Source organism: Corvus moneduloides, chromosome 4, assembly GCF_009650955.1.
Source record: "Corvus moneduloides isolate bCorMon1 chromosome 4, bCorMon1.pri, whole genome shotgun sequence".
NCBI classification, from domain to species: Eukaryota; Metazoa; Chordata; class Aves; order Passeriformes; family Corvidae; genus Corvus; species Corvus moneduloides.
This window is the reverse complement of record NC_045479.1, coordinates 2,463,965-2,486,800: the sequence shown is the minus strand read 5'-3', so window position 1 is coordinate 2,486,800 and position 22,836 is coordinate 2,463,965. Positions and strand designations below refer to the sequence as shown.

Here is a 22,836-nt window from a genome sequence, read left to right as displayed (position 1 = left end):
AGTGCCAGTCTTTGCTCTTCCTCTTCACCTCTCGAAGTGTTTTCTGACTACTGCTGCCGGAAAGCAAATCTTTGCAGATTGGAGATAGTTAGTTAGAGGAGCATATTTAGATAACATCTGAGGCTTTTTTTGTTGGTGGTGGTTTTGGTTTGTTTTTTTTTCCACTTTTTCTGACTGTAATAGTTTGTCTAACCTCAAGATAGAACGTTAAAATCTGTACTATTAGCTCCTGTTGAAACTTAATCCTGTTGTTAAACGTTTTGTTTTCCATCATCTGGAGGATGAGATTTTATTGGTAGGAGAGAGTCAATAGTTTGGAGCTGCAGTAACATTTCAGGAATAAATGACATCACTCTGGTATCAGCTTTCTCAGAGTCTAGCAATCCTGACAGCTAAGTTGCTTTTCCTCTGGGTCAGGGTTGTGCAGTACTCATTGGGAAACAGCTTCCAAGGGAAAAGGGTCGTCCCTCACATCCTTACGTGTGTTTTGTTGTCTGTGTGTCAGTCTTGTGGTAAAGAATTAATGTCTCTGGAGACTGGTGAGTAATTCTTATGCATTTTAACAACTGTTTTTCTTAAGACATAAAGCATTTCCTCCCCCTTTGGAAAAATGTTTTTTTCAGATTTTTTTAATGCAGCATTCAATAACTCGCAATATATGCAAAGCAGAATACAATTTTTTAGCATTTAAGATTTTAAGTAGAAACCTAATTGCAGGTAGTAGTTGTGTTTATTACTTACTGTAACTGTGTCTAACTTCCAAGATTTTTATTTAGACATGCTTGTCTGCTAAATCACGCCTTGGAGATTGAATGTAGCAGGAATTTGAGCTTTTTTAAATTAGCTTGCAATGCTGAATGGGAAGAACTTTCTAAATAGACACTTGTAAGGTACCTGATTTTAACACACAGCTCATATGGCAGTGTTACTGAATGCCAGGTTTCAGATGTAATTTGAGGGATTTTAGATGCTTGTTCAGGGCACAAAATGGAAAACCAGGTACATTTCCAGTCAGTGTATGTATCTGTGTGGATATCACCTGCAAAGCTGGATGTCTGTTTCTGTATGGATGTCATATATTGAGCTGCAAAATCTGTCAGCATAAAAATTATTTCAGAAAAAAACACCAACCAACCCACAAAACTGTATCTGGCTGTAGCTTAGGATTTAAATAACTGAAAAATACTTCAGTTTCCACTTCATGGTAGCTGTTTTCTCGTCATAGGAGAAATATAAAATACTTGTCTTCTTTTCTCCTCCCTGGCAGTTAAAAGTCTCACTGTAAAACTGCTGCAGTCCTGTGGCATTTGGAAATCTTGTCAGATTCCAATTTTGAAAAGGTTTATATTTTTTATAGCTAGAAAATTACAGCGCACGTATCTACACAGAGGTACTTAGCAAGGGAAGCCCAGGGTTTTGCTGTGTCACTTTGGTTTTGGTTTCTTTTGGTGTTCTTTTAAGGATGACAAGTCTTGATGGATGAATACAGGCAAAAATGTCTTATTCATCTGTTTGAAGATTCTGGGGAATAGTGCAACTCATCTCAGCAAAAGTTAGGTATTGATTTTCATCAGGAAATAATTCCAGACTGAATTTGGATGGTCTGAATCAGAGCTGTGGGTGGCTACGTGGATGTAATACATCAGCTTTCAGAGACCTGTGTTTAGGGTAATTTCATTAATGCATCAGCTGGCAATTTTTGTGATGCAGCATTGATAAATTGTAGATGCAGAATTGATGTAATATTTATGATTTACGTGGTTTGGAAGATGACTGTTAGCATTGAAGTTCCTTTGTAGCTCTGACTCTTCATGTAGGTGGTTTGGCTCCCAACCCAGAACTAAAAGCAATGAGCTGTGTGCTTTTTAAATTCTGTTGTCATGAATAGAAGAACTATTTTCTGTGTCATTATAGTTTCCAAATAAATTCTAATGTTGAATTTAGATAAATTTTAATGTTTCATTTAAGTGAGATGTTTATCTTACGTACTTGGGGCCTTTTTTTTATTCTTAAAGCTTGATAAGTTAAATTTTATTGCGAGTTTTATCACTAGTTTGTTTTGTTGGGGTTTTTTTAGTGTGGCTTGAGCTTAGCCAAAATAGGTTTTTATAGGCAGTTATATCAAACTGTCTTCAAAGTTGTTTAAAGTGTGCTGTGCTTTTTGATATGCATAAACCCTACTGAATGTACTATTAGATGGAAATGAATACAGAGGCTATGCACAAAAATGAGGTGCTGGTAACATTTTAGGTTTGGAATTGTATAGATTGAATGGCAGAAATAACTATTTTGCTGTTCTGTTGACAGTTAGGATTGTGCATAAACTTCTGATTCCCTGTTTTTCTTTAGCAAAAAAACCCATGCAGCTATACTTCTAAGTTAGTCAGTTAAGCACATAATAATGTGCTTAAATTCTTTCCAGAAAAGAAAAGGGAGTGGAATGGGAGGCCTTTCTTAAGTATAGGCCTAGAAATGCTTACTGCATGTGTTAGCTTGATCATGGTTGCTAATATGAAACTTTTTGGGTTTGCTGGTTAACGGAATGGAGCCATAGTTAGAGTAGTGATGGCTGGAATTTTCCAATTACTTTTTCCAACCTACAGGAGTTACATTCTAGCTCATGAGTTCCCCGTTTTCTTTCCAGATAAGGTTGGTTGTTTTTGTTTTTTTTTTTTAAAGGAGAAAAGGATACAGTTTAAATATAAGCAGACTTTTTAAACCTTAAGGTATATCTTCATTTAAATGTGTGGCTACCTAATGTAAGCTAGAAGAGGAATATATTGATGTATTTAAAGCTATATGTCACTGAACTATGTGACTGAAAGAAACTTCTGGCTTTGCTTCTAAACTGAGCCAGGTGTATCAGTCTGCCTGTTTTACTGGGAAAAGGGGGTTACATGTGGTTCTTCTGGTATTGAAACTCCTATTTTATCTAAATAATATGATCCCTGCTGGAACTCCAGCTGTGAACATTCAGTGTGATCTGCAGTTTCACTTATCTAGCCATAGAAACAAATATTTTGCAGTAAACAAGTGAAAGCTGTCACGCAGACAGTAATTTTCAGAAGCTTTAAGTGGGGGGTTTATTTTGAGAGGTGGAGAGATGAAAGGACGAATTTCTGATTTCAAATTTCTGAGCAGTGAAGTAGAGCGATGATCACGGAACAAATTCTTTACCTCAAAATACCTTCTGCCTAATGAGGAGAAATATGAACAACATTCATGGCAAGGCACTATTGCTTGTTCACACTTGCTTTTGGGGAAGCTGATGAATTTATTGCTTGAACTTCACTTTTTTTTTCATTTGCCTCATACATTGATTTGTTATCATTTTCTAGAATGTTCTTTTTTGCAAAACACTGAAGATGCTTATTTTGTGGAGACCATGTTTGCTTTTATAACATACGTACTATGAAACCAAGCTTTTAGCTTGGCATTAAATCATTAAAAACTTTAGTTACGGGGCAGTGCCAGTCATTTCAGGGTTGGAACTCTCCAAGTAAAAGTCAAAATAAATTTTATCTGGAATTATTCGACCAGTATGTATTTTGGCTTGTGCATTTTCTGTTCCTTTAAAATGCATGAAGTAGGCTGAATTGTTTGGTTTGGATGGTTTTTGCCTTAATTATCTCCAGGAAAAGGGCATGAGGAGGGAGGAGACCATGGCAAGTGTTTTTTGCTGACTGGTCATTGGCAGAGCATCCTCAGAGTGCCTGCCTGAGGCCAGGCATGGATCAGGAGCGTGTTGAGTGTTAGCACACCATATAGTCAACAGGCATGGGGAAACTTCCCAGCCCAAGGCAACAGTGCAGTCAAACTCCCTAAATTTGTTCTCCATGGAGGAGTTATTCAAGTGACAGTTTGTTTTCAACATGCAAAACTTACTTTACTCCCCATTCTTCACGTGGAATGAGAAGTTGCTGGTGAACTGATGTCTTTTTTTTTCTTTTTCCCCCCAGCCTTCCGTTGTTGAAATTCATTGCTTTATGAGATTCAAATGGCATAGGAGGAGAATAATATTCACAAATAGCTTCAAAGGCTGTGTCTTCAAGTGACTTTTCTTGTGATGTCCACCATTAAAGAGTGACATTGTTGTCCATACAGCTGTAGCCAATAGCCTGTTCTAGAGATTTCACTGCCACCTTCATCAGAGCAGGATGCACAAAAACAGGCTGATATGGAGATAGAGATGATCTGTGATTCCTGTTCCATGAGCTACATGGTGCCTGGAGCTTCAGTGAGCACCAGCAATCTGGGTTTAAAGCAAGCAAACAAGTAAATATTGGTGTTTTCAGACAGGAATGACCAGGGGTGTTGGTTTTTTTTCCTGTTTGTGCCAGTTCTGAAGTACTGTGCTACTCCAAACCTGCTGGCCATAAACACATCTCAAAACTTGCCACGCTTTGGATCTAGGAAGGGAGTACACCCGCATAAAGGCTGGATACCCAGAAAGAATGCAAGGAAATTTGGCATGCCAGAAGAAAACCATTGAGAAACAATTTAATGTTAGAAGGTACATAACAAGTAGAACTGTATTGAGTAGCTGGAGATCTGTAAAAATTCTGCATAGCATAGTTACTTTATAGATCTGGAATATCTCTAAAGTTGCTGATTTTGCAAAGAGTCTATAAGGTGAGAGATACTGTAAAAACATATTTCTTTACAAATCCTCTGTTTTATAGTCTTGAAATGTAGCCTAAAATCTGCTTTCCTGATACAATGCGTAATCCAGAAAGAAAAAAAGGATGGAAGGAGTTTTCACTTCTGGGTTTCATATGAACATTCCCTGCCTTGCAAATCTCTTCCTTATGTTCATGTTTTCTACTGCTAAGAGGAGAATTGAGTAATACTCCATATGGTAAACAGCAGTCAATTTGACTTCTTTGGATACGATTTTACTAGTCCTTTAAAAGTGTTTCCAAAGCCAGATTCAACATAAGAAAAACTTAAACAAGTTCCTAAAGAAGTCGATAAAAAATTACATTCCCACCCAGTACAGAGGGTGGTTTTCTTTGGAATTTTCATTGCCATTTTAAAATCACATGAAATGACTGACGTTGAGTGTGATGTCTGCCATCCCAATGGTTTTCTGTCACTGACCCCATGCTCTGACACAAACGAAATAAACATTTTTGCTTTGCATAAGGTGTTTGTCAATGAACTGAGTCTTCTTCGCCAGGATATTTTTCATCACCATAAAGATGCAGTCTTAGAAATCTGTGGTGCAGATGAGCTGCTCTCACATTAAAATCATCACTTTTGCCTGCTTGAGGCTGAAGATGTTCTTAACACAATAGTGAGCTGTTGCCAGAAAAGCCAGTTCCATGTCACTGTACTGTACCCTGAGCTTGAAAAATCACCTGAGAAAGAAAAACAGCTCCCAGATTCTGGCTCTCACTGAGGTATGAATTTAATGGAAGAAAATGCTGGCAAGGTCATTGGAGGCATCGTGTCTGTTCAAGAGGTCTTGTCCTGTAGTTTTCCCTACTGCTGCAGTTTAACCTTGGAAGGAACAACCTGGTGTGCCATTTGCTGAAGCAGTGTGTGTTGCTGGGTCAGCAAAAGTCTTTAATAAATATTAATTGTTATTTCCATTGTACTGTGAGATAAGGATACAGTTGTGAGAGTCAGGATGTAAAACTAGGGGACTGCTGAATTGTAATGTCTTTTTGCTGGGTATGTTTCCTGCGGAGCTGTCAAATGTGCTGACAGTTCACTTTGTAAATAAACTGTAGTTGTTCCTTTGCATTTATGAAGTAAAAGGATAATGCAGATCAATCTGTGTAGGTGTTGAAATCGAAGATGTGAAAATACAAGGGGAGGCAGCCAAGAAATACTTTTGTCAAATGGAAGTATCTAAACTTCTAGAGCCAACGGTTTGGTTGTATGAGATCAACAGGCATCAAAGTGATTGACAGTCTGCATATAAGCAGTGGGTGGCAGACGTAAACTCTTGATCAGATGGGGTTCTAAAATTTCATCTGGTAGATTGAATAATGATCTATCCTGCTACCTAAATGCTGTTGTTCTTGTGGTACTTATTTTAGCCAAGTCACCTTTTGAAACGGGTTTTTTTAGTGTGGTATACTAACAGTAACACTTTAAATAATTCATTTGTGTTTACCCATTGTACAGATTCTTTTTTTCTTCATTTAAAAAGGCCAAATTACTTTAATTAGAGAGAAAGTGTTACTCATCTGCTCTGCTTCCTTACCTGATAGTGAGTATTGGTGTTGCTGCCTCTTCAACTGTCTGTCTTAATTGTGGTTTTCATCTATTTTATAAGAAACTTGGCATTGAGATTGGAAAAAGCAAAACATTCGTTAAGGAAATAGGATTTAATCTTTTAATGTATTCAGGTTGACCTGCTTTTTTTGCTATTTGTTGGGTAGACTGGTTCTAAGAATCAGTGAATTTTCTCATAATAACTTTAATTGTGGATATTTTTTATATGGGAGCATCCTTTGAACTGCTTTTCCTAATTTTTTTTTTTTCCTAAGTTGGCATTTTTGTGATAACTGTGGGAGAAGATGTTTGAGTGATGTGAAAGAATTCTGCACGGCTGGGAATCTTAAGTCTTAGCAACATTTGATTAACAATGCTATAATGTAACTAACTTTTTTTCTGTGTATTCTGAACTAACAGAAAGAGGATCCTGCCAGTTCTGATAATGCATATAATAACAGATCAAGAGAAAGCAAACTAAAATTTTATTTGAAAGAGAGTTTGTTATTTGGGTTGGGGTTTTTTGCATTTTTTGGTATGAATCTGACTTCTGCCTAACCTTGGACATTTTCTTCTCGAGCATCTAGACTGTAGAATTGTAAAATCACAGAATGGTTTGGGTTGGAAGGTGCTTAAAGATCATCTAATTCCAGCCCCCTGCCATGGGCAGGGACACCTTCCATTAGACCAGGTTCCTCAAAGTCTCATCTGATCTGGCCTTGAATGGGGCAGCCACAGCTTCTCCGGGCAACTCTGCCAGGGCCTCACCACCCTCACAGGGAAGAATTTCTTCCTAATATCCAACCTAAACCTACTCTCTCTCGGTATGAGGCCATTCCCCCTTGTCTCGTCACTCCAGGCCCTTGGAAATAGTCTCTCTCCCTCTCCCTTGTAGGTTCCCTTCAGGCACTGGAAGCCCACAGTTGGATCACCCAATGCCTTCTCTTTTCCAGGCTGAACAATCCCAATTCTCCCAGCCTTTCCTCATAGGAGAGGTGCTCCATCCCTCTGATCGACTTGGTGGCAGAGCAGAGTAGAGGGGCAGAATCACCTCCCTCAACCTGCTGCTTTGGATGCAGCATGGGATACTATTGGATAAATGCTCCCACTGATCCATTTTGGGCCTGGTGACAGAGGGAGGGCACCAGTCTCCAGTTTCGGATGTAATTTGGCTCTGCCTGTTTCTGTGTCATAAAACTGTGGGTTTCCATTGCTCTTTGATCAGACTCATCAAAGCAAGGAGTTGATGCTGTAGATTAATAGCATTACGCAGTGTGGAATTCAGTGCTGCAAAGGGCTGGTTTTGCTAATTGCTGACAGGTATTAGCACCAACAATTAGTGCAGACAGTCACTGAACTCTGACAGCCACAGCAGCAGTGAGCCATCGCTGTAGATCAGAAGGTGGCTCCATCTGGGCTGACATTCTCTGCCTGATAAGGACTTGTGTCGATGTTTAAGATGAAGTTGTGAGAGCACCACGTCAAAGTGTGCTGCTCTTTGGTATTCTTCTGTGGACAGTGTAATGATGCTTTTCCTGAAAAGCAGTATTTGCTGAAGCGTTGAGGCCTGCCTACTTGTTATAAATACTTGAAGTTAACAAGGTGAATAATAGGCAGTGATGGATTTAAAATTAAATAAAAGAGGGGAAATGTGGCTTCTTTGCAGTTAGATCAGTTCTCGAGGTTTCCCCACAAGACTGATTGGCGTTCTCACCTCTAAATTAAAATACATTATATCTGCACCAGGATCTTTAGTCTGAAATAGGAGCAAATGAACATTAGGTGTGGATGTTTCAAGAAATGGTGTAGGGTCTCTTTTAAAGGATGTGAGAGTTCAAAGAAAATCCTGAGATAATTTCTGATCTACTTGTGATGTCAAACAAATCCCAAACCAATTTTATTTGCTGCTGATGTTTTAATCTTCTGGAGACTTGTAGAACAACTTACTGCTATTCTTCTAAGGCAATAATATTACAATTTTTCTGAAATGATCAGCTCCTGAGGCTGCACCCAAATCAGCTGAAAGAAAGGAGAGCTGAGTGAGGCTCAGCTGCGCCCTCGGACCTTGGAGATGACAAGTGACATGTTCAGTGTTCCAGTTCAGTGCCACACTTTATACCCCGTGCGTCTCTGTGCTTGAACTTTACGTCACAGGCAATGAATATTTTTAATAGAGTTTGTACTCTTTTGTCTAAGATGAATGCAGGCCCACACATGGTGTAAGCTTCAATTAATTATCCTCTGGGGTCTGCTGCACATATTTGCATATGCTCTGTCAGTGGACCACCAAGATTATTCAATTAAATCCTCACAATGGCTTTAAGAAGGCCAGTGATTAAAGCTTTAGTCATGACTGTTCATTTATAAAATAATTATTTTTTATAAATTTCTGCCTCGGTGCTTATTTCTTGAAAAATAGGATCTGTTGGGAGAGACAGCTTGAAATACAGGCTGTGTCTGAATGCATACCACAATTACAATGGATATACAAGGGGGTGCACCAACATTTCAGCTGCTTTCTTCTGTCAGATTGCTAAAAGAAAGATTTCTAATCATTTCCCAGATGACAATGACTTACCAGAAGTTTGCCAGACCATTTTTCTTGCTCAGCAGACTTAGGAAGGGTCTAGTTATGACCCAGTATATTCTGATGTAAGTGCTTGATAAGCATGGTTTTCTTTTAAAACTTCTACTGAGTTGCTAATAGAAATATGTTATTATTTAATAAATATGGCTGTTTACCAGAGGTGTGACTGTGTGGTGACGATGCCAATTCCCACATATTTGAACTGATCAAGAAATGAAAGTTGTGGAGCTGTCTGGAGACAGTGTAATGTTGTTACATTTCTGTATAACCTTGTCTAAGATGTTTAAGGGATTTGATGTGATTTACACAATCTTAAGAAAACACCAAACGCAAAAATAACCCAAAGCAACCCACCATTCACACAAAAAAACCCAAAAAGCAAAGAAACATGAATAATGATAAGTAATAGTAGATGAGTTAAGAGAAAGATAGAAATGTCACCAAAGGTAGAAAACTTAAGATAAATAAGGTATTTAACTACTTCTGTTAATGAATATTGGTCTTCTTGATCCCAATGTGCTTAGCGAGATTTGTAGAGCAACACTGTGGTTTTACCAAATGCCTGTTGAAATTCTGCTGCTTTATTTGAGGTAGTAATTCACTGAAATTATACATATTTTTCTGTTTTTATATATCCATTGGATTTGTACCTCAATAAATTCAGGAGCTTTACTTTTTTGCAGTTCTAGAGGAGGAGTTTGTTGAACAAATGCACAACTGTTTCCAAATGAAAGCTTATCTTGGTTTTTCTGTGTCCTCTGATTGCCAAATCCACTGAGCTCCCTTTTGAACCTTGAGTGGAGAAGGGGCTGGGTTGAGTGACAGGACAGTCGAGGTTGTCAGTGCTGGAGAGGAGTAGAAGAGTGACAGTGGTGCAGGTTCCTCAAGCCCAGTGGAAATGGAGACATGGCAGAGCAGCTTTTCACAGGGTACACTAACTGGAGGCATCTTGAGTTCCTGGTACCAAGCGAGCTTGCAGAGAAGTCCGACCCAAATCAGACCTCAGCTGGGAGTACTTTTGACAGCAAGACTGGCCTTTTTGCATAGGCCTCACATTAACATATTTTAATATGCATATGTACGCATCTATAGGTATTAAACGGCTTAAATTGTCTACATTCACTTTTCTTATAAGTATATTTAGCTTTTTTTTTTTCAAAATATAATTATTGAAAAATGAGTTAAAATTGCTAAGAGGAATTGCTATTAAAGTAGCTTTCTCTGGTAAAATATCTCTAAATTTCATACAGTGAAATGGAGGCATGAGTCAGAATTGCCTTTTGAATTTCTACTTCTCTTTCTAATGCTTGCTCAAGAGTACATTTCACTTAGGCTTCTAATAAATAAGGAAGGTCAAGGCTTGCATAACTGAGCTTAGTGGTATGTGGTGGAGATAATTTTCTGTCTAGTGAGCTTTGAAAACAGTAACGGTTGGTATGTAGCTATAAAAGCATTTTCTAAAAGTTTTTACTGAATTTGATGCTTGTAGTTGTTGAGGGGGTGACTAAGACAACTGAATTATATCTAACTTACTTGGTGTGATGAATTTCTGCTGGTAGTGTTGTACAGTTGTGCTCATGCAATCAATGTTCATTTGTCCCTTGTAAATTCAAGTCAGGTTTATTTCTTGTTCTGAAAATCTCTAATATTGTATGAGTAAGAAAATACTAATTAGTGGTTTCTAATTTACTCATATTAATGAAATGCCCCAGTTTATTAGTGTGCTAATCTAAGTGGTCTAATCCAGCAGCAAAGACAGCTTTTTCTTTGTATTGGAGCAGCTTTTCTTTGTTCTTTTTTTTGGGGGGGTTGAGTTTTTTTGTGGTTTGTTTTTTTTTTTGTTTGGGTTTGTTTGGTTTTTTTGGTGGTTTTTTTTTTTGGTTGGTTGGTTTTGTTTTTTGTTTGTTTGGGTTTTTTGGGAGGTTTTTTGTTTTAATTGAATGTGGCTTTTTGTTTCCCTCTCTACAAGTTAGTTTTAACTACTTCTACCCTCTCTACCTCTTCAGGAGAGGCTGCAGTGTCCCTCTTGCATCAGGGAAATGAGCTTTTGGAAAACATTAGCTGATCAGACATCTGCTGTCAGTCTTCACAGAATGCCAGACTGGGTCACGTTGGAAGGCACCGCAGTGGCTCATCTGGTCCTACCTCCCTGCTCAGGCAAGGTCATCCCAGAGCACATGGCACAGGATTGTGTCCAGATGGTTCTGGAATATCTCCAGTGAGGGAGATGGCCTCTCTGGACAATCTGTTCAGTGCTGGGTCACTGCACAGGGAAGAAGTTCTGCCTCATGTTTAGGTGGAACTTCCTGGGCATCAGTTCCTGCCTGTTCCTCTTGTCCCAGCATTATTGGGCCCCACGGTCCATGCTCTGAGCCCTCCCTGCAGACAGGCACAGACAGGGATGACGTCCCCTCTCAGCTGTCTCTTCTCAGGGCTGAACAGCCCCAGCTCCCTCAGCCTTTCCTCCTAAGAGGGATGCTCCAGTCCCCTCACCATCTCCGTAGCCCTCGGTGGATCCACTCCAGGAGCTCCATGTCTCTTTTGTCCCAAGGAGCCCAGAACTGGACACAGAACTCCAGGCATGGCCTCACCAGGGCTGAGCAGAGGAGGGTGGCACCTCTCTATGACCTCTCAAAGATGATAATGAGTGGCCTGTCATCCACAAGAGACAAGTAGTAGCCAAACTGGAGAATCCAGTGGTGCTTCTGGTCCACAAACCACCTGCATAGCCATGCTGCTCCAAATCGTGTTTCTCTTCAGAAAACACATTGTGGGGTTTCAGAATTGTTATGTTACTCTAGTTCTTGTAAGTTCTACAGGTAGTTAACCATTGAAGGATCCTTGGATTTCAAGTGTGAGGCTTAGAGACAGTTCTGCCTTCTAACACGTACCTCACTATTCTCCTAAACTTACCTCAGATAGCAAACTGTGTTAGTCATTTTTAGCACAGATTAATACTTACAGAATTGAAAATTTTCTTCATCTGCAGTGCTATTATCAAGGTACTGATAGATCCTGTGCCCAGGGCTTAAAATGTAGTGAAATGTTACATAAATTGATGACACGTGGCAGGTACATCTCACAAATTATGACAATGGCTTTGTGGCCCTTACTGAGTCTCAGTATTTTACAAATTCCCAGATATGTTACCTGCAGAATGAAAGATACCTCCTACAAAGTTCTGGGAAGCCTGAAAACAGTAACTTTTTCTGACAATGGAGTGTTTGATTAGGAAGAAGAGTCTTTTATTAAAACCTTCTCAATCTCTAACAGAGTACATGCTATTTTGGCAACTATTTCATCCCAGCATTTTGAAAGAGTTTTTTTAATATTTGTTCTTGCTTACATAAATTTAGTTTTACATTGGAAATGTGTCATGAGAGCATGTTAATCATATCTGCTCAAGTGAGAAAAAGCTGTTTTCGTATGAAGATTTTCACTGGAATATGAATGTGGGTTTAGAAGGTCCCATTGAGAAGAAGGTTTATAATTTTGGGGCAGCAGTGCTTAATCTTTTGGAAAATAAAAATCAGTAATAAATGAAAAACTGGAGTACAGTCAGTTGTGTAGAAATGTCCAGATGCTTTTCACTACGGCAGCAGCAGGGATACCAAAGCTGCTATAACTGTAACTGAGAAGGGCTCAAGAGGAAAAGTCTACAGAACTGGCAGGTTGCCTGAAAAAATAAACTCGGAGTAGCCCAGGAAAATGGTGGCAGCAGTAACTACAGTTGAGGTGCTACATTGTCTGCCAGGAAAATGAGTGGAATTTTGTCTGCACCTTCCCAAGCGTGTGCACACACCAAGGGTTATTCTGCACTTTGTTCTTAGCAGCGTGTGGGATGTGTTACAGGTCTGTCAACACTTTGGGACTGGCTGTCTCTTTACCCCCCCCCCCCTTTTGCTGGGACTCCCTGATGTTGTTACCAAACTCAGATGTTGCCCTGTGGAGTCATGCAGCCCCATTTCCAAACTTGTTGTTTAAAAATCATAATTGAAAAAAGGCTCATAATTCTAGGGTATGGTAGCACTGGCAAAAAAGTGCTTGCATTTGCTGTTTACTGTAAAATGAGACATTACAGATTTAGTAAAATAGAAGTGTCAGTATAGCCACAGACCACATCCTTGCTACAGTTGTGTAGGGACTACATTTACTTAAATTTTTTCCGAGTTCAGACAACTCTTTGTTAGGTTACTGTAAGCTACTGCATCTATTTCCAGTAGAAATTAGAGATTCTTATGCTAGAAAGCAAGCACACAAGGTAGAAATGGCTGATTTGATTCACCCCCCACCCCCCTCCCAGGTGAAGAATGAAGGGCTTCACAGAAGCCAAACAAAACTGGCCTAGGCTTGTCTTACATTTGTTTCCACCTCACCTTTAAATATCAGTGCAAAAATTCAGCATTAATGCAGAGAGAATGGATTTATTGCTCTGGTAATCTTGGTCTCCTTACCTTACTTGCCATCTTTTAAAGTATTTTGTCATGACAAATGCATAAAACTGCTTCCCAGAAGAAATATCTCTGAGTGTATTTGTGATATATAGTATACTTGTGTGTATCCATAATAGAGGTTAGATTGTCAGTCTGTAAATCTTAGATAAGACATAGAGTAAGTGCTAGGAAGCAGATATTTGGTGTAGTATTTTTCTGAAATGTGTTCTTCAGTGTTCATTTGTCAAAAGGAACAGTGTTTCTAAATTAAAGATGTGGAGGCCTCTTCAAAGTTGTGTCCTGGTTTGTGATTTTGTTTGTATTCAACCTTTGCTTTGATGGCCACATTGAGAATAAGCAAATGAGAAGGCCTTAGCACTGAGGAACACATAAATAAAGGCTACAAAGAAAGGGCATGAGAGAAGCTTTGAAGTGGCATCTAGTTTTAATTTTAGTGGGAGGAAACCAGATGCATCTTTGAGAGTTCTGGCCCAGCTCTTTTTTTTTTTTTTTCCCTTTATTTTTTTAAGAGGACTGGGAGCTCAACCAAATCATTCAATGGAGAGACCCCAAACCAACTGTTTCCACTCTGGTACTTTGATCTTTGTTGCCACTTTTGAGTGAACTGCTCTGTTCCAGAGCAAAAATTGTCTAACCCTTCATTTCAACTGTGTGCATCATCCTGGACAACTGGATTACATATCTCTCTTTTCTCCGTTCCAACTGCAGTTATCTGAGTTAATTTCCTATCCAATATTCTGACAAAGATGATAGCGATTTCAAAATAGCAAAACTGATCAGAATTTCGATTTGGCTGGCTTCTGTAACATGTGCTAGAACAAAACATTGGTACACAGCATTTTGGGTCAGCAGTCCTGTAAACGCAAGATAGCGTGAAAACAAAGAAACCTGCTTGTGTAGGACTTCTTTTGGCAAGCTCTGCACCTGGAATGATGTGCTCAGTTGCTGCTTGCAAATAGAATAATATCTCTGAATGATATATTTGAGTGCTTTTCTTTTTTCAGTAGTCCTTGGGTCACATTAAGCCAACAAGATTGCTGTTGACTGTACATTTAGTGAGTAGATTAAAACTACACAACAAGGTTTTTCTGAGTATGTCTAGAAAACAAGTAAAATAATCCTGTCTCCTAAAGAGATTAAGAGTCTCAAAGGATGGAAAGGAGAAAGAGAGTAGATAAGAAGGCAAATAACATGAGTCAAATTCAAGGTTACTGTCAACTTCTAACTGAACAGGATAAATCCTTTTGCTCTCAGGGCTTGTCCATGTGCCAGAACTAAAATACCTTATTAATGATGCTAAAGCTTGCAGTTTTCAGAGGAAAGAATTGGAAAGGAGAAGTTTGAAAATTCTGTAGAAAAGAAAAGGGGTCAGGTTGGTGCTATTAGGTTGGTATCAGTTGTCTTGCACTGAGATAGCTAAAAATGGACCTTCCACCCATGGGAGGCTATTTTGGTGTGGTTAGGGCTGTGTGTTTTCTTATTTATTGTTGGTTTGGTTTATTTTGGTTTTGATTCATTTATGGCAGGTATCAAACCACTGCTGGAATCAAGCATAGAATATTATCTTCATCCATGCCAAGAACTATCCTTTATTTTGCATTGAAATGCTCATCTCATGTCATCTTAGTGTCATTTCTGAAGGCCAGCACATTCCAGTAGCAATTATTAATGAGGAATAGTTTGTGGCACTTACCAAGTCTGGAGAATATGTTCATGAGTAGTAATGAAATACACAGGGAATTTTTTCCTGTCTTTGTCTCTCTTATGCCATTAATATGGATCCTAAAATAGTAAGGATCAGTTATGGCCTTCAGAAAAAGTGCAGAAGACTTTGTGTATGGTTATCCTGTGTTCTCAAAACACAGGAAAAACTGGAAGGAGGAGGCTGTATCTCTGCATAAGTAAAAGGAACACACTGGCTTCTATCTGGCTGTATCAAAGTGAATCACTCTCTTTCCACATAATAAAAGTACAGACACATAAATACGCAGAGTTGAAACTTTGAATTACACATTGGACTTGGTATAAAGTTGAAATTAGCGTTCTCATTTAAAAAAACTCTCAGTTTTTTGCTTTATTTCCCCTGAGATTTATTGATGATGTATAGATAATAGTATAATAATTGAAATTCCAAGTGTATGTGTGTGTACCCAGAAATTTATGGATAGCTGAACAACTGTCTAAACTGGATGTTGAAGACTGTGAATATCAAATTGTAGCTTGAATAGAGTTGAATAAAACTCTGTGCTCTGCAAGATGGAGTTTAAAACAAATGCCTTAAGCTACTGTTATGTGGGAGGGTTATGACAATAATTATCAAGCTTCGCTACACCTTGTGCAAGTATTTAGAGGAGTCTTGTCAAAATACCAGCTAAATTACTGCCAAAAATGCAGTAATTAGATGAGTAATGAAAAAGTTTTCAAATGGAAGTATTTAAAATCTATTCATCCTGTTAGACATATTTACAGTCATCACTCTTAGTTGCACAAGCTGAATTTCCAGTGTTCACTTGTGAGATGTCACTTGTGTCTAAGATGAAGGCAAAGAAAAGCCTGTTTTTTCCTTTGCCTTGCCCTTTTAGAAGGAAGTGATTATGCAGATCTAGAAGGAAAGTACTGTATAATCCACAGGAACATGGTTCATGTCTGTGATATGTTTTCTGCCTTTTTTATGTAATCCCAACTACCTCCTGTACATCTCAACATCTGTGTGAGCAGTGAGGAAAACCGTGTTTTCCTCAAGGATTTTTTGGTGGTTTTGCAATGCTAACTTGATACATGACTCAAACCTGAAGCAAAATATTCTTGAATATTGCTGTCTTTGCTCTCCTCTCTCACTTTTCTGCCCTCTCCCTTATTTCTCTCCTGGTTTTGCATGGCTTCCCCACTGCAGTCTTTCAATATTGGCCTCTTCCTGTATCATCAGTGAGGTGCACTCACACAAAACATGGGATGTGCCTCCTCTTGGGTGGGCCTGAGTATTGATGGTCCCTGAGCAGAAGTCCTGATCCACTTATTTCTACGTTTATGGATGTCAGCTGACTGTGACCTGTCAAGGTTTAATGCAAACAAGAAAGCAATGTTTTGGCAAAGCTTTTTTGGCCAGCTCATCTCCGTAGGTTTTGTTTGTTTTTTTCACTTTGGTGTGAGAGTTTCTGAAATGTCAGAGGGGAAAAAAAAAGAAAGTTTCTGGAAGGGAAGAAAAAGAGGGATCACAAAAGAAAAAACACCCAACCAAATAAACCTGGATGCTTCCTCAGGAATGTTTTGAATCTGAATTCTCTTTAATCTGGGCCACTTTCTTTGAGAGGCATTGTATGACCATGGCAATTAGAAATGGCACAGACTGTCCTCGGAGTGTCTCTTTCCTGTCTCCTCATTGTAATTGATACATTTCTAAAACAACAGCTTCTTCAGGAGCTAAACTTAGAACTATCTGCTGAATTTAGTACAAAGATAAAGTAATGGAAATGGCTAGCTCGTTCAGTAAGCTGTAACACAGTCTCTCCATTTAGGCATCAGTAGGTTTTTAAAATCCCAGTAGAGGAAGTGCAAAGAATTGGGTTACCTTTCTAGTCTTGCACTCTAGGTTTATGAAGGCTTATCCATTCATTCACCATGAAAGTAATGTGGATTTTTTATTCGGCTTTTGTTTGGAGGCAGCTTTTAATCAATAACGCTCTAAAATTGCAAATTGTTATGATTCAAAGAATTTTATTTTAAAAGTGGAGAATATTAAGATAGGCTTGTTAAATTGAGGTTGTTTTTACAAAGCAAGAAGGGTGGAAAGCGTGACGTTCGTGAGATGAGCTGTGCTTCATAGTTTTGAAAGATCAGATGGTTAAGTGAGTAGGCAGTAGGTGTTAAGGATAAAGTGCCTGTGATCTGGAGATCATCTAGTCCAAAGCCTCTGCTAAAGCAGGCTCACCTACAGCAGAGTGCACAGGGTTTTGTCCATCCAGGTTTTGAATCTCTCCAGAGGAGACTCCACAGCCTCTCTGGGCAGCCTGTTCCAGTGCTCAGTCACTGTCACAGTACTTTTTCCTCATATTCAGGTGGAACTGGCTGTGTTTCAGTTTGTGCCCCTCGTCCTGTCGCTGGGCACCACTGAAGAGAGCCTGGCCCTGTGTTCTTGTCACTCACCCTTCAGATAGGTGGATGCATTGATAAGATCATCTTTCTCCAGGCTGACCAAAGCTTCCTCAGTCTTTCCTCACAGGAGAGATGCTCCAGTCCCCTCATCATCTCCATAGCCCTGCGCCTCTTCAGTAGCTCCTTGTCTTTCTTGAACTGAAGAGCCCAGAACCAGCCCTCCCTTTCTCTTCCTTCCCTTCAGAGGCTGGAGGACTCAAATCCAAACATTTCTTTCTTGCACAGCAGCAGCTGATAGTTGTTGAATTTGGGCAGTTTCTGCCAAGCTGTGGGAGCCACTGTGATCTATCAGGATCTGCAGTTCAGGGGAATGAGATAATGCCAAGTGAGCATTTTTGGGCTGCTGAGGGTGAAGCTCAGCCTCCCTGCCACTGCAGGGTACTTCAGAGCAGCACCCTGAATTAAAAAGCCACCTGCAAAAGTAGAACTGTGATTGCAACCCCCTCACTCTTATTCCAGTCACTGAGTATTTCTCTGTAATATTGGAAATTTTAAACTAGTATCTTCATGTGCTGAGGATGAAGACAACTGCTTTTACAGTGGTGTTACTTTATCCTTACAGAGCAGTTGTATGTGTCTCATGTTTAACTTGTCCCTGTCCAGCTGAAATCCTGTTTATGAACACATAAAGTCATAGCTGAAGTGAATTATCTATGTTCATATATGGACTAAAAACACTTTTACTTCTGTAGTTTTTAAAATTCAAAGTGGTTACCAACCCAGTACCAGTGTTTTCTGTCTCTTTTCAGTGTGTTAATGAAGATTTTTCAATACTAGTTCTCATCCTTTTTCTTAGTATATATATGTGTGTATATATATATATATATGCATTTGTGAGTGTTTACACGTATGTTGTTGTGTGCCATAATGAAATATTCTTAATTGTTTTCACTGTACTGATACATTTGATGTACTGGATTTACATCGAGCTGGAAAAACAAAACATTATTTCCTAATACTTTTCTTTATCTCTTTTTCACAGTCATAATGAACGAAAAGTAACCTGCAAACATCCAGTAACAGGACAGCCTTCGCAGGACAACTGTATTTTTGTTGTGAATGAGCAGTAAGTGACTTCTGTTTGACCCTATAAAACACAGGTTTTAAAGGCCGTTAATAATGAAGTAAGATTCAGTGATTACTAGTGGCAATATTTTTTCCAAGTCAGATCAACATGTAGATAGTTTTACTTGTTTAAATTACTTGAAAGTAATGATAAATATTTTATGCTAACTTTTAAGATATAAACATAGCCCAAATTAGTTCTATGATAGAAATGCATCATATTTATGCACTTTATGAATTTCCACTTGTCACTTCAGTTTTTCTGTAATTTTAGTAAATGACCTAGATATTATATAACAATCAAATAAACTTCCAGAAAGGGATACATTTTATAATCACTTAGGGACAATCACAAGCTGTTAATCTATAATGTTTTGCCTCATAGTTTCTCCTCAGCTGGTTATTTCCTTGGCCAGTTGGGACACTTCCTGAATCATTGGATAATAACTTGGATTTGCTGTCTTTGCATTAGTTTGTAGAATACACAGCGATGCAAGAAGCTCTGCACGGAGCGCATACCTGACCTCAAGACTTTGTTGGTGTCTGGGTTCTGGGTGTCCTACTCACCACCATTGCTGCAACACGTTACACGGTGGCTCGAGTGAAAACCATCAGAACTGGCCAAATTTCACAAATGTGCCTGTTCTCACCAAAGTGGGGCAAAGCCAGATGGGGTCTCTGGAAAGCATTTCTTCCCATTTCCATCTCACGCTCATACCTGTCTTTTTCCCTCCCACCAACACCTTGCACTAATAGAGAAATTCTATTTTTAAACAACATCTTAAAATTCATCTATAATAGATTTGAGTTTAGAACACAATGCAGGTAACTCTGCAGTGAAGTTTGAATTGCTTTCAAATTGGAAAAGTAGGACACAGGCTGTACAAGGCTACATCTAGGGGTGCTTTTTATTAGCAGTCTGCACACACAGCATGTTCTAGTGCTATTACATATTCTATTTTCAGGACTGCTGCAGCAATGTCATCTGAAGAAAAGAAGGAGCGACCAGTAAGCATGATATGTGAACCAACTAACTATAATCTGACATCAGATTATGCTGCTCATCCAATGAGCCCTCTGGGCAGAGTAAGTCTTTATGTCCAAATAAATTAGGACTGAAATAATTCACTTATTCCAGAAGGTACTAGACAGTGCTATGTGTTAGTATTCCACTGAAAGAAAGAAGCAAAGCTTATATATTTTTCAGGGCACTTGACTGCTTCCACGTTTAATTTGGAAACTGAAGTGTCTGAAACAAATTGTCACTGTAGTTGTAATTTCCATCAGGTATCTCAGATTTTATGACTTGCACGTACTTAAATTGTCTACAGAACCTGACCTTTCTGATCCGTGTGAACAGCAAAAACCTTGAGTGACTGATGAGGCATCTGGGCCAGCATTGTTACAGAAATTGCTCCATCACAAACAATTGCCTGGATGTCTCCAGGTAAAACAGAGAGAGTTGGAATTGTGGGTAAGAAGGAGTTGTGAGAGAGGTGGGAGGTGACCCTGTGCTAAACAGCAGGGGAATGATTTCCTGCCATTGGACCAGAAGTAGAAGTCCTGCCTTCCTAGGAAAATTCCTGGTAAATGTTCAGGAGAATCCTAGGGTCACCTTAATTTGTGTTTTGCTTCTCCATTCACCCAGTTTCTCAGGAGGTGAAGGTAAATGCCCAGATGTTCTTATCAAATTTTAAGTTTATCGGATGAAGCTGATGAGCCTATTGTCTGTTTGGGGTTTTTTTTTGTTTTATTTTCAACTTTCCTGAGAGATAAGTGCACTTGCTACAAAATTAAGAAGTGTCTTAAGTTTCCTAAGAGACCAAGATAGCAGCTTTGATCAGTGACGACAGACAAGAGCTGTCATCTCTTCTACCCAGTAGTTAAGAGCTAAACAAGGGGGGAAAAACCCTATACTTTAGCTAGTCATTGAAAATTTTAACCCTGAGAAGTGCTTTTTCAGCAGATTAATCCAGCCTGCAAGGGAAAAATAAACTTTAGAATGTGTTCTAACTGAGGAAATTCCGTAATGTCAGAAACTTGGATTGAAATAATTGACTTACCATGTGGTAAGAAACATTGCAGGGTTCCTTTAAGTGCATTTTGGAGACTTTTTTTGTTTTACATACCTCACGAGACAGGCAGGATCCTTGACCTACATTAGAAAACTGTTATTTAATGAGAAAAATGTCTTAATCTATTAATGTTGCTGGGGGGAAAAATAGAGAGTCACAGATGTATTATAAACAGTAACAAAATCCATCTCAACTTTCATATGATCATGTGTAAGTCCATGCAGGAAAACCAGTTTAAAGTACAACAAACTAGAAAACCGCCAAACAACAGCAAAAAATAAACTCAAAACTGGCTAAGCCCTAAAACAACTAAGCAAGCGAAAAACCCAAGGTAATTTCTTGATAGAGTCGTAATAGTGATGTAGAATGCAGTAATTAGAAAGCTAGTTCTCTTGAAATTCATTTTCTAGGAAGCAATCTCAGGTTAAATATGCAAAATTAATTACAATTTAGGAGCATGTGTCTTACATTTTTCACACTTCTCTTTCAAAGGAGTAGTTGAAAATGCCCTTTAGCCTAGTGTTTGTTCCATAGTCTTCTAGAAGGAAATTGAGATTTCTGTGGCCCACTTAGTGATTACTTTTACTTTCATTGATTAATGACACTTTAGTTCCCTGTGAAAATAATATTTTGAAAAAACAGGCTGTTGTTCTACTTTTCATTCCTCCTGTTCTAGTTATTTAAACGCACTTAAAATATTAATGTGATTATTGTGTCTGTATGTGTAATTACTGCCCATCAGTTTTCAGGTGTGAATTTGTCTGAATTAGTGCAACACCATTTAAAAAGTGTTGATTTTGGGAGGTGAATGCTGGCAAAGTATAACCACAGCTAATATCAGTCTGCCTTTTCTGGCAGCTATTCAAGGCTAAGGAGTTGAATCATTTCTAAAGATGCCTATGTAGAAATGGCCCATGGGTTGTACCTGGATACAAAACTGATTTTCTTCTGTGTTTTTACTCAAACATGTCTTCAAACAGTAGAGCCTGAAATTCTTGGCTGTCTTACTAGCTTTTGAATATAATATGTAGAGGCCTGGTATATTACAGCACAATAAAACAGGAAAAAAATGTTGGTGAGGGAAGTTACAGAGAATTAATTACAGAGGAGAAGGATGCTTTGTGTGGTTGCCAAACCAATTTTTTTAGGTGGTTTTTGTTCTCAGAGATAACTCATGAACACACCTGATACTGGCATGTAATGAGGAATGGAAAAAAAGTTTGGGGTACAGCTAAAGTTTCAGACAGTTGAGGGGTACAGAAGAAGGTTCTTCCTGCCATTAACATTAATTGATCGCAGATAGATAGGGAACTTGGAGAAGTTTCTATTTTGTGTCAGAAAGACTCTCTGGAGTCTAATACTGGGGCTAATATGAGGTGAGGCAAAAATCAGTTGCTGCCCAGTAAAAGTCTTAATTCCAATCTTGCTTTCCCACTGTATACATGAGAGGGGCCAAATAACACACTGCAGCTCTGTTAAGTGCTGCTTGTTTCCTGTTAGCTTGAAGCATATTTCCAAACATGGAGCCACTAGCACAGACCCCTGGCTGTGAAAAAGGTCTAGGCAGGCTTCAGACTGCTACAGAAGTATATATGTAGAATGAAGAAATTGTTTCAGTAGTTGTCTTTTTTTTTTATCTTATCTTTCTTCCTGCTGTTAAAATCACTACCTAGACAAACAGGATTATGTGTCCTGAATTGCTTTTTAATGTGTAAAGTCAGTCATGTTACCAGTCACCCTCCACATTTCAGATCTGCTGCTTTTCACTGCTGTCCTGATTATCAGCAGAATAAGGTGAACAATTTTCTCCCAGGAAGTGGTGTACAGTGTTAGCCCAGGACAGCTGCTGAGGAATTCCTGGTGACTCCACTACAGCTGGGATGTTTCCCAGTGCTCATTAATATTAATCAGTTTGTTTATAGGTATTTCAAGCCAGTCCAGCTTTGAATGGCTGCTCTAGGTTGTAGCCATACAGGTCTGCTCCGATTCCAGGAGATTTTGGATTAATAGTCATGGGGTTCATTAGCAAACAGCATGGTGAGCAGGAGCAGTGTGAAGGGCAGTACAGCTCAGAGCTGAACATCCCTACTGTGTTTTTGTGGTTTATATTCAGACTGTCCAGTAGTGCTCCTTGTGCATCTTCTATTTTAGCCTCTCCTAAATGAAATCCAGTTTGCTTTATTATGCAAACCAAAGCACACTAAGAGGGAATGATTGGGAGATTTGCTTCAAGAGTAACCTCCTGGTCCAAGGGGAAATGCTGAGGCACAAACCCACC

At 39.0% G+C, this 22,836-nt stretch overlaps 1 protein-coding gene across 16 annotated transcripts in view; it reads left to right on the top strand.

The window, feature by feature from the left end:
• Positions 1–22,836, top strand: part of PLEKHA5 (pleckstrin homology domain containing A5) — a 274,307-nt gene that overhangs the window by 187,222 nt on the left and 64,249 nt on the right. For 15 of the 16 annotated variants that reach the window (XM_032106163.1, XM_032106169.1, XM_032106165.1 and 12 more), the window contains 2 exons: positions 18,401–18,484; positions 19,449–19,569. In XM_032106163.1, the coding sequence (XP_031962054.1) occupies positions 18,401–18,484; positions 19,449–19,569 (205 nt within the window). Of the gene's footprint in view, positions 1–414; positions 540–18,400; positions 18,485–19,448; positions 19,570–22,836 lie in introns of those variants that run through there. The other variant, XM_032106173.1, reaches the window with a different exon arrangement.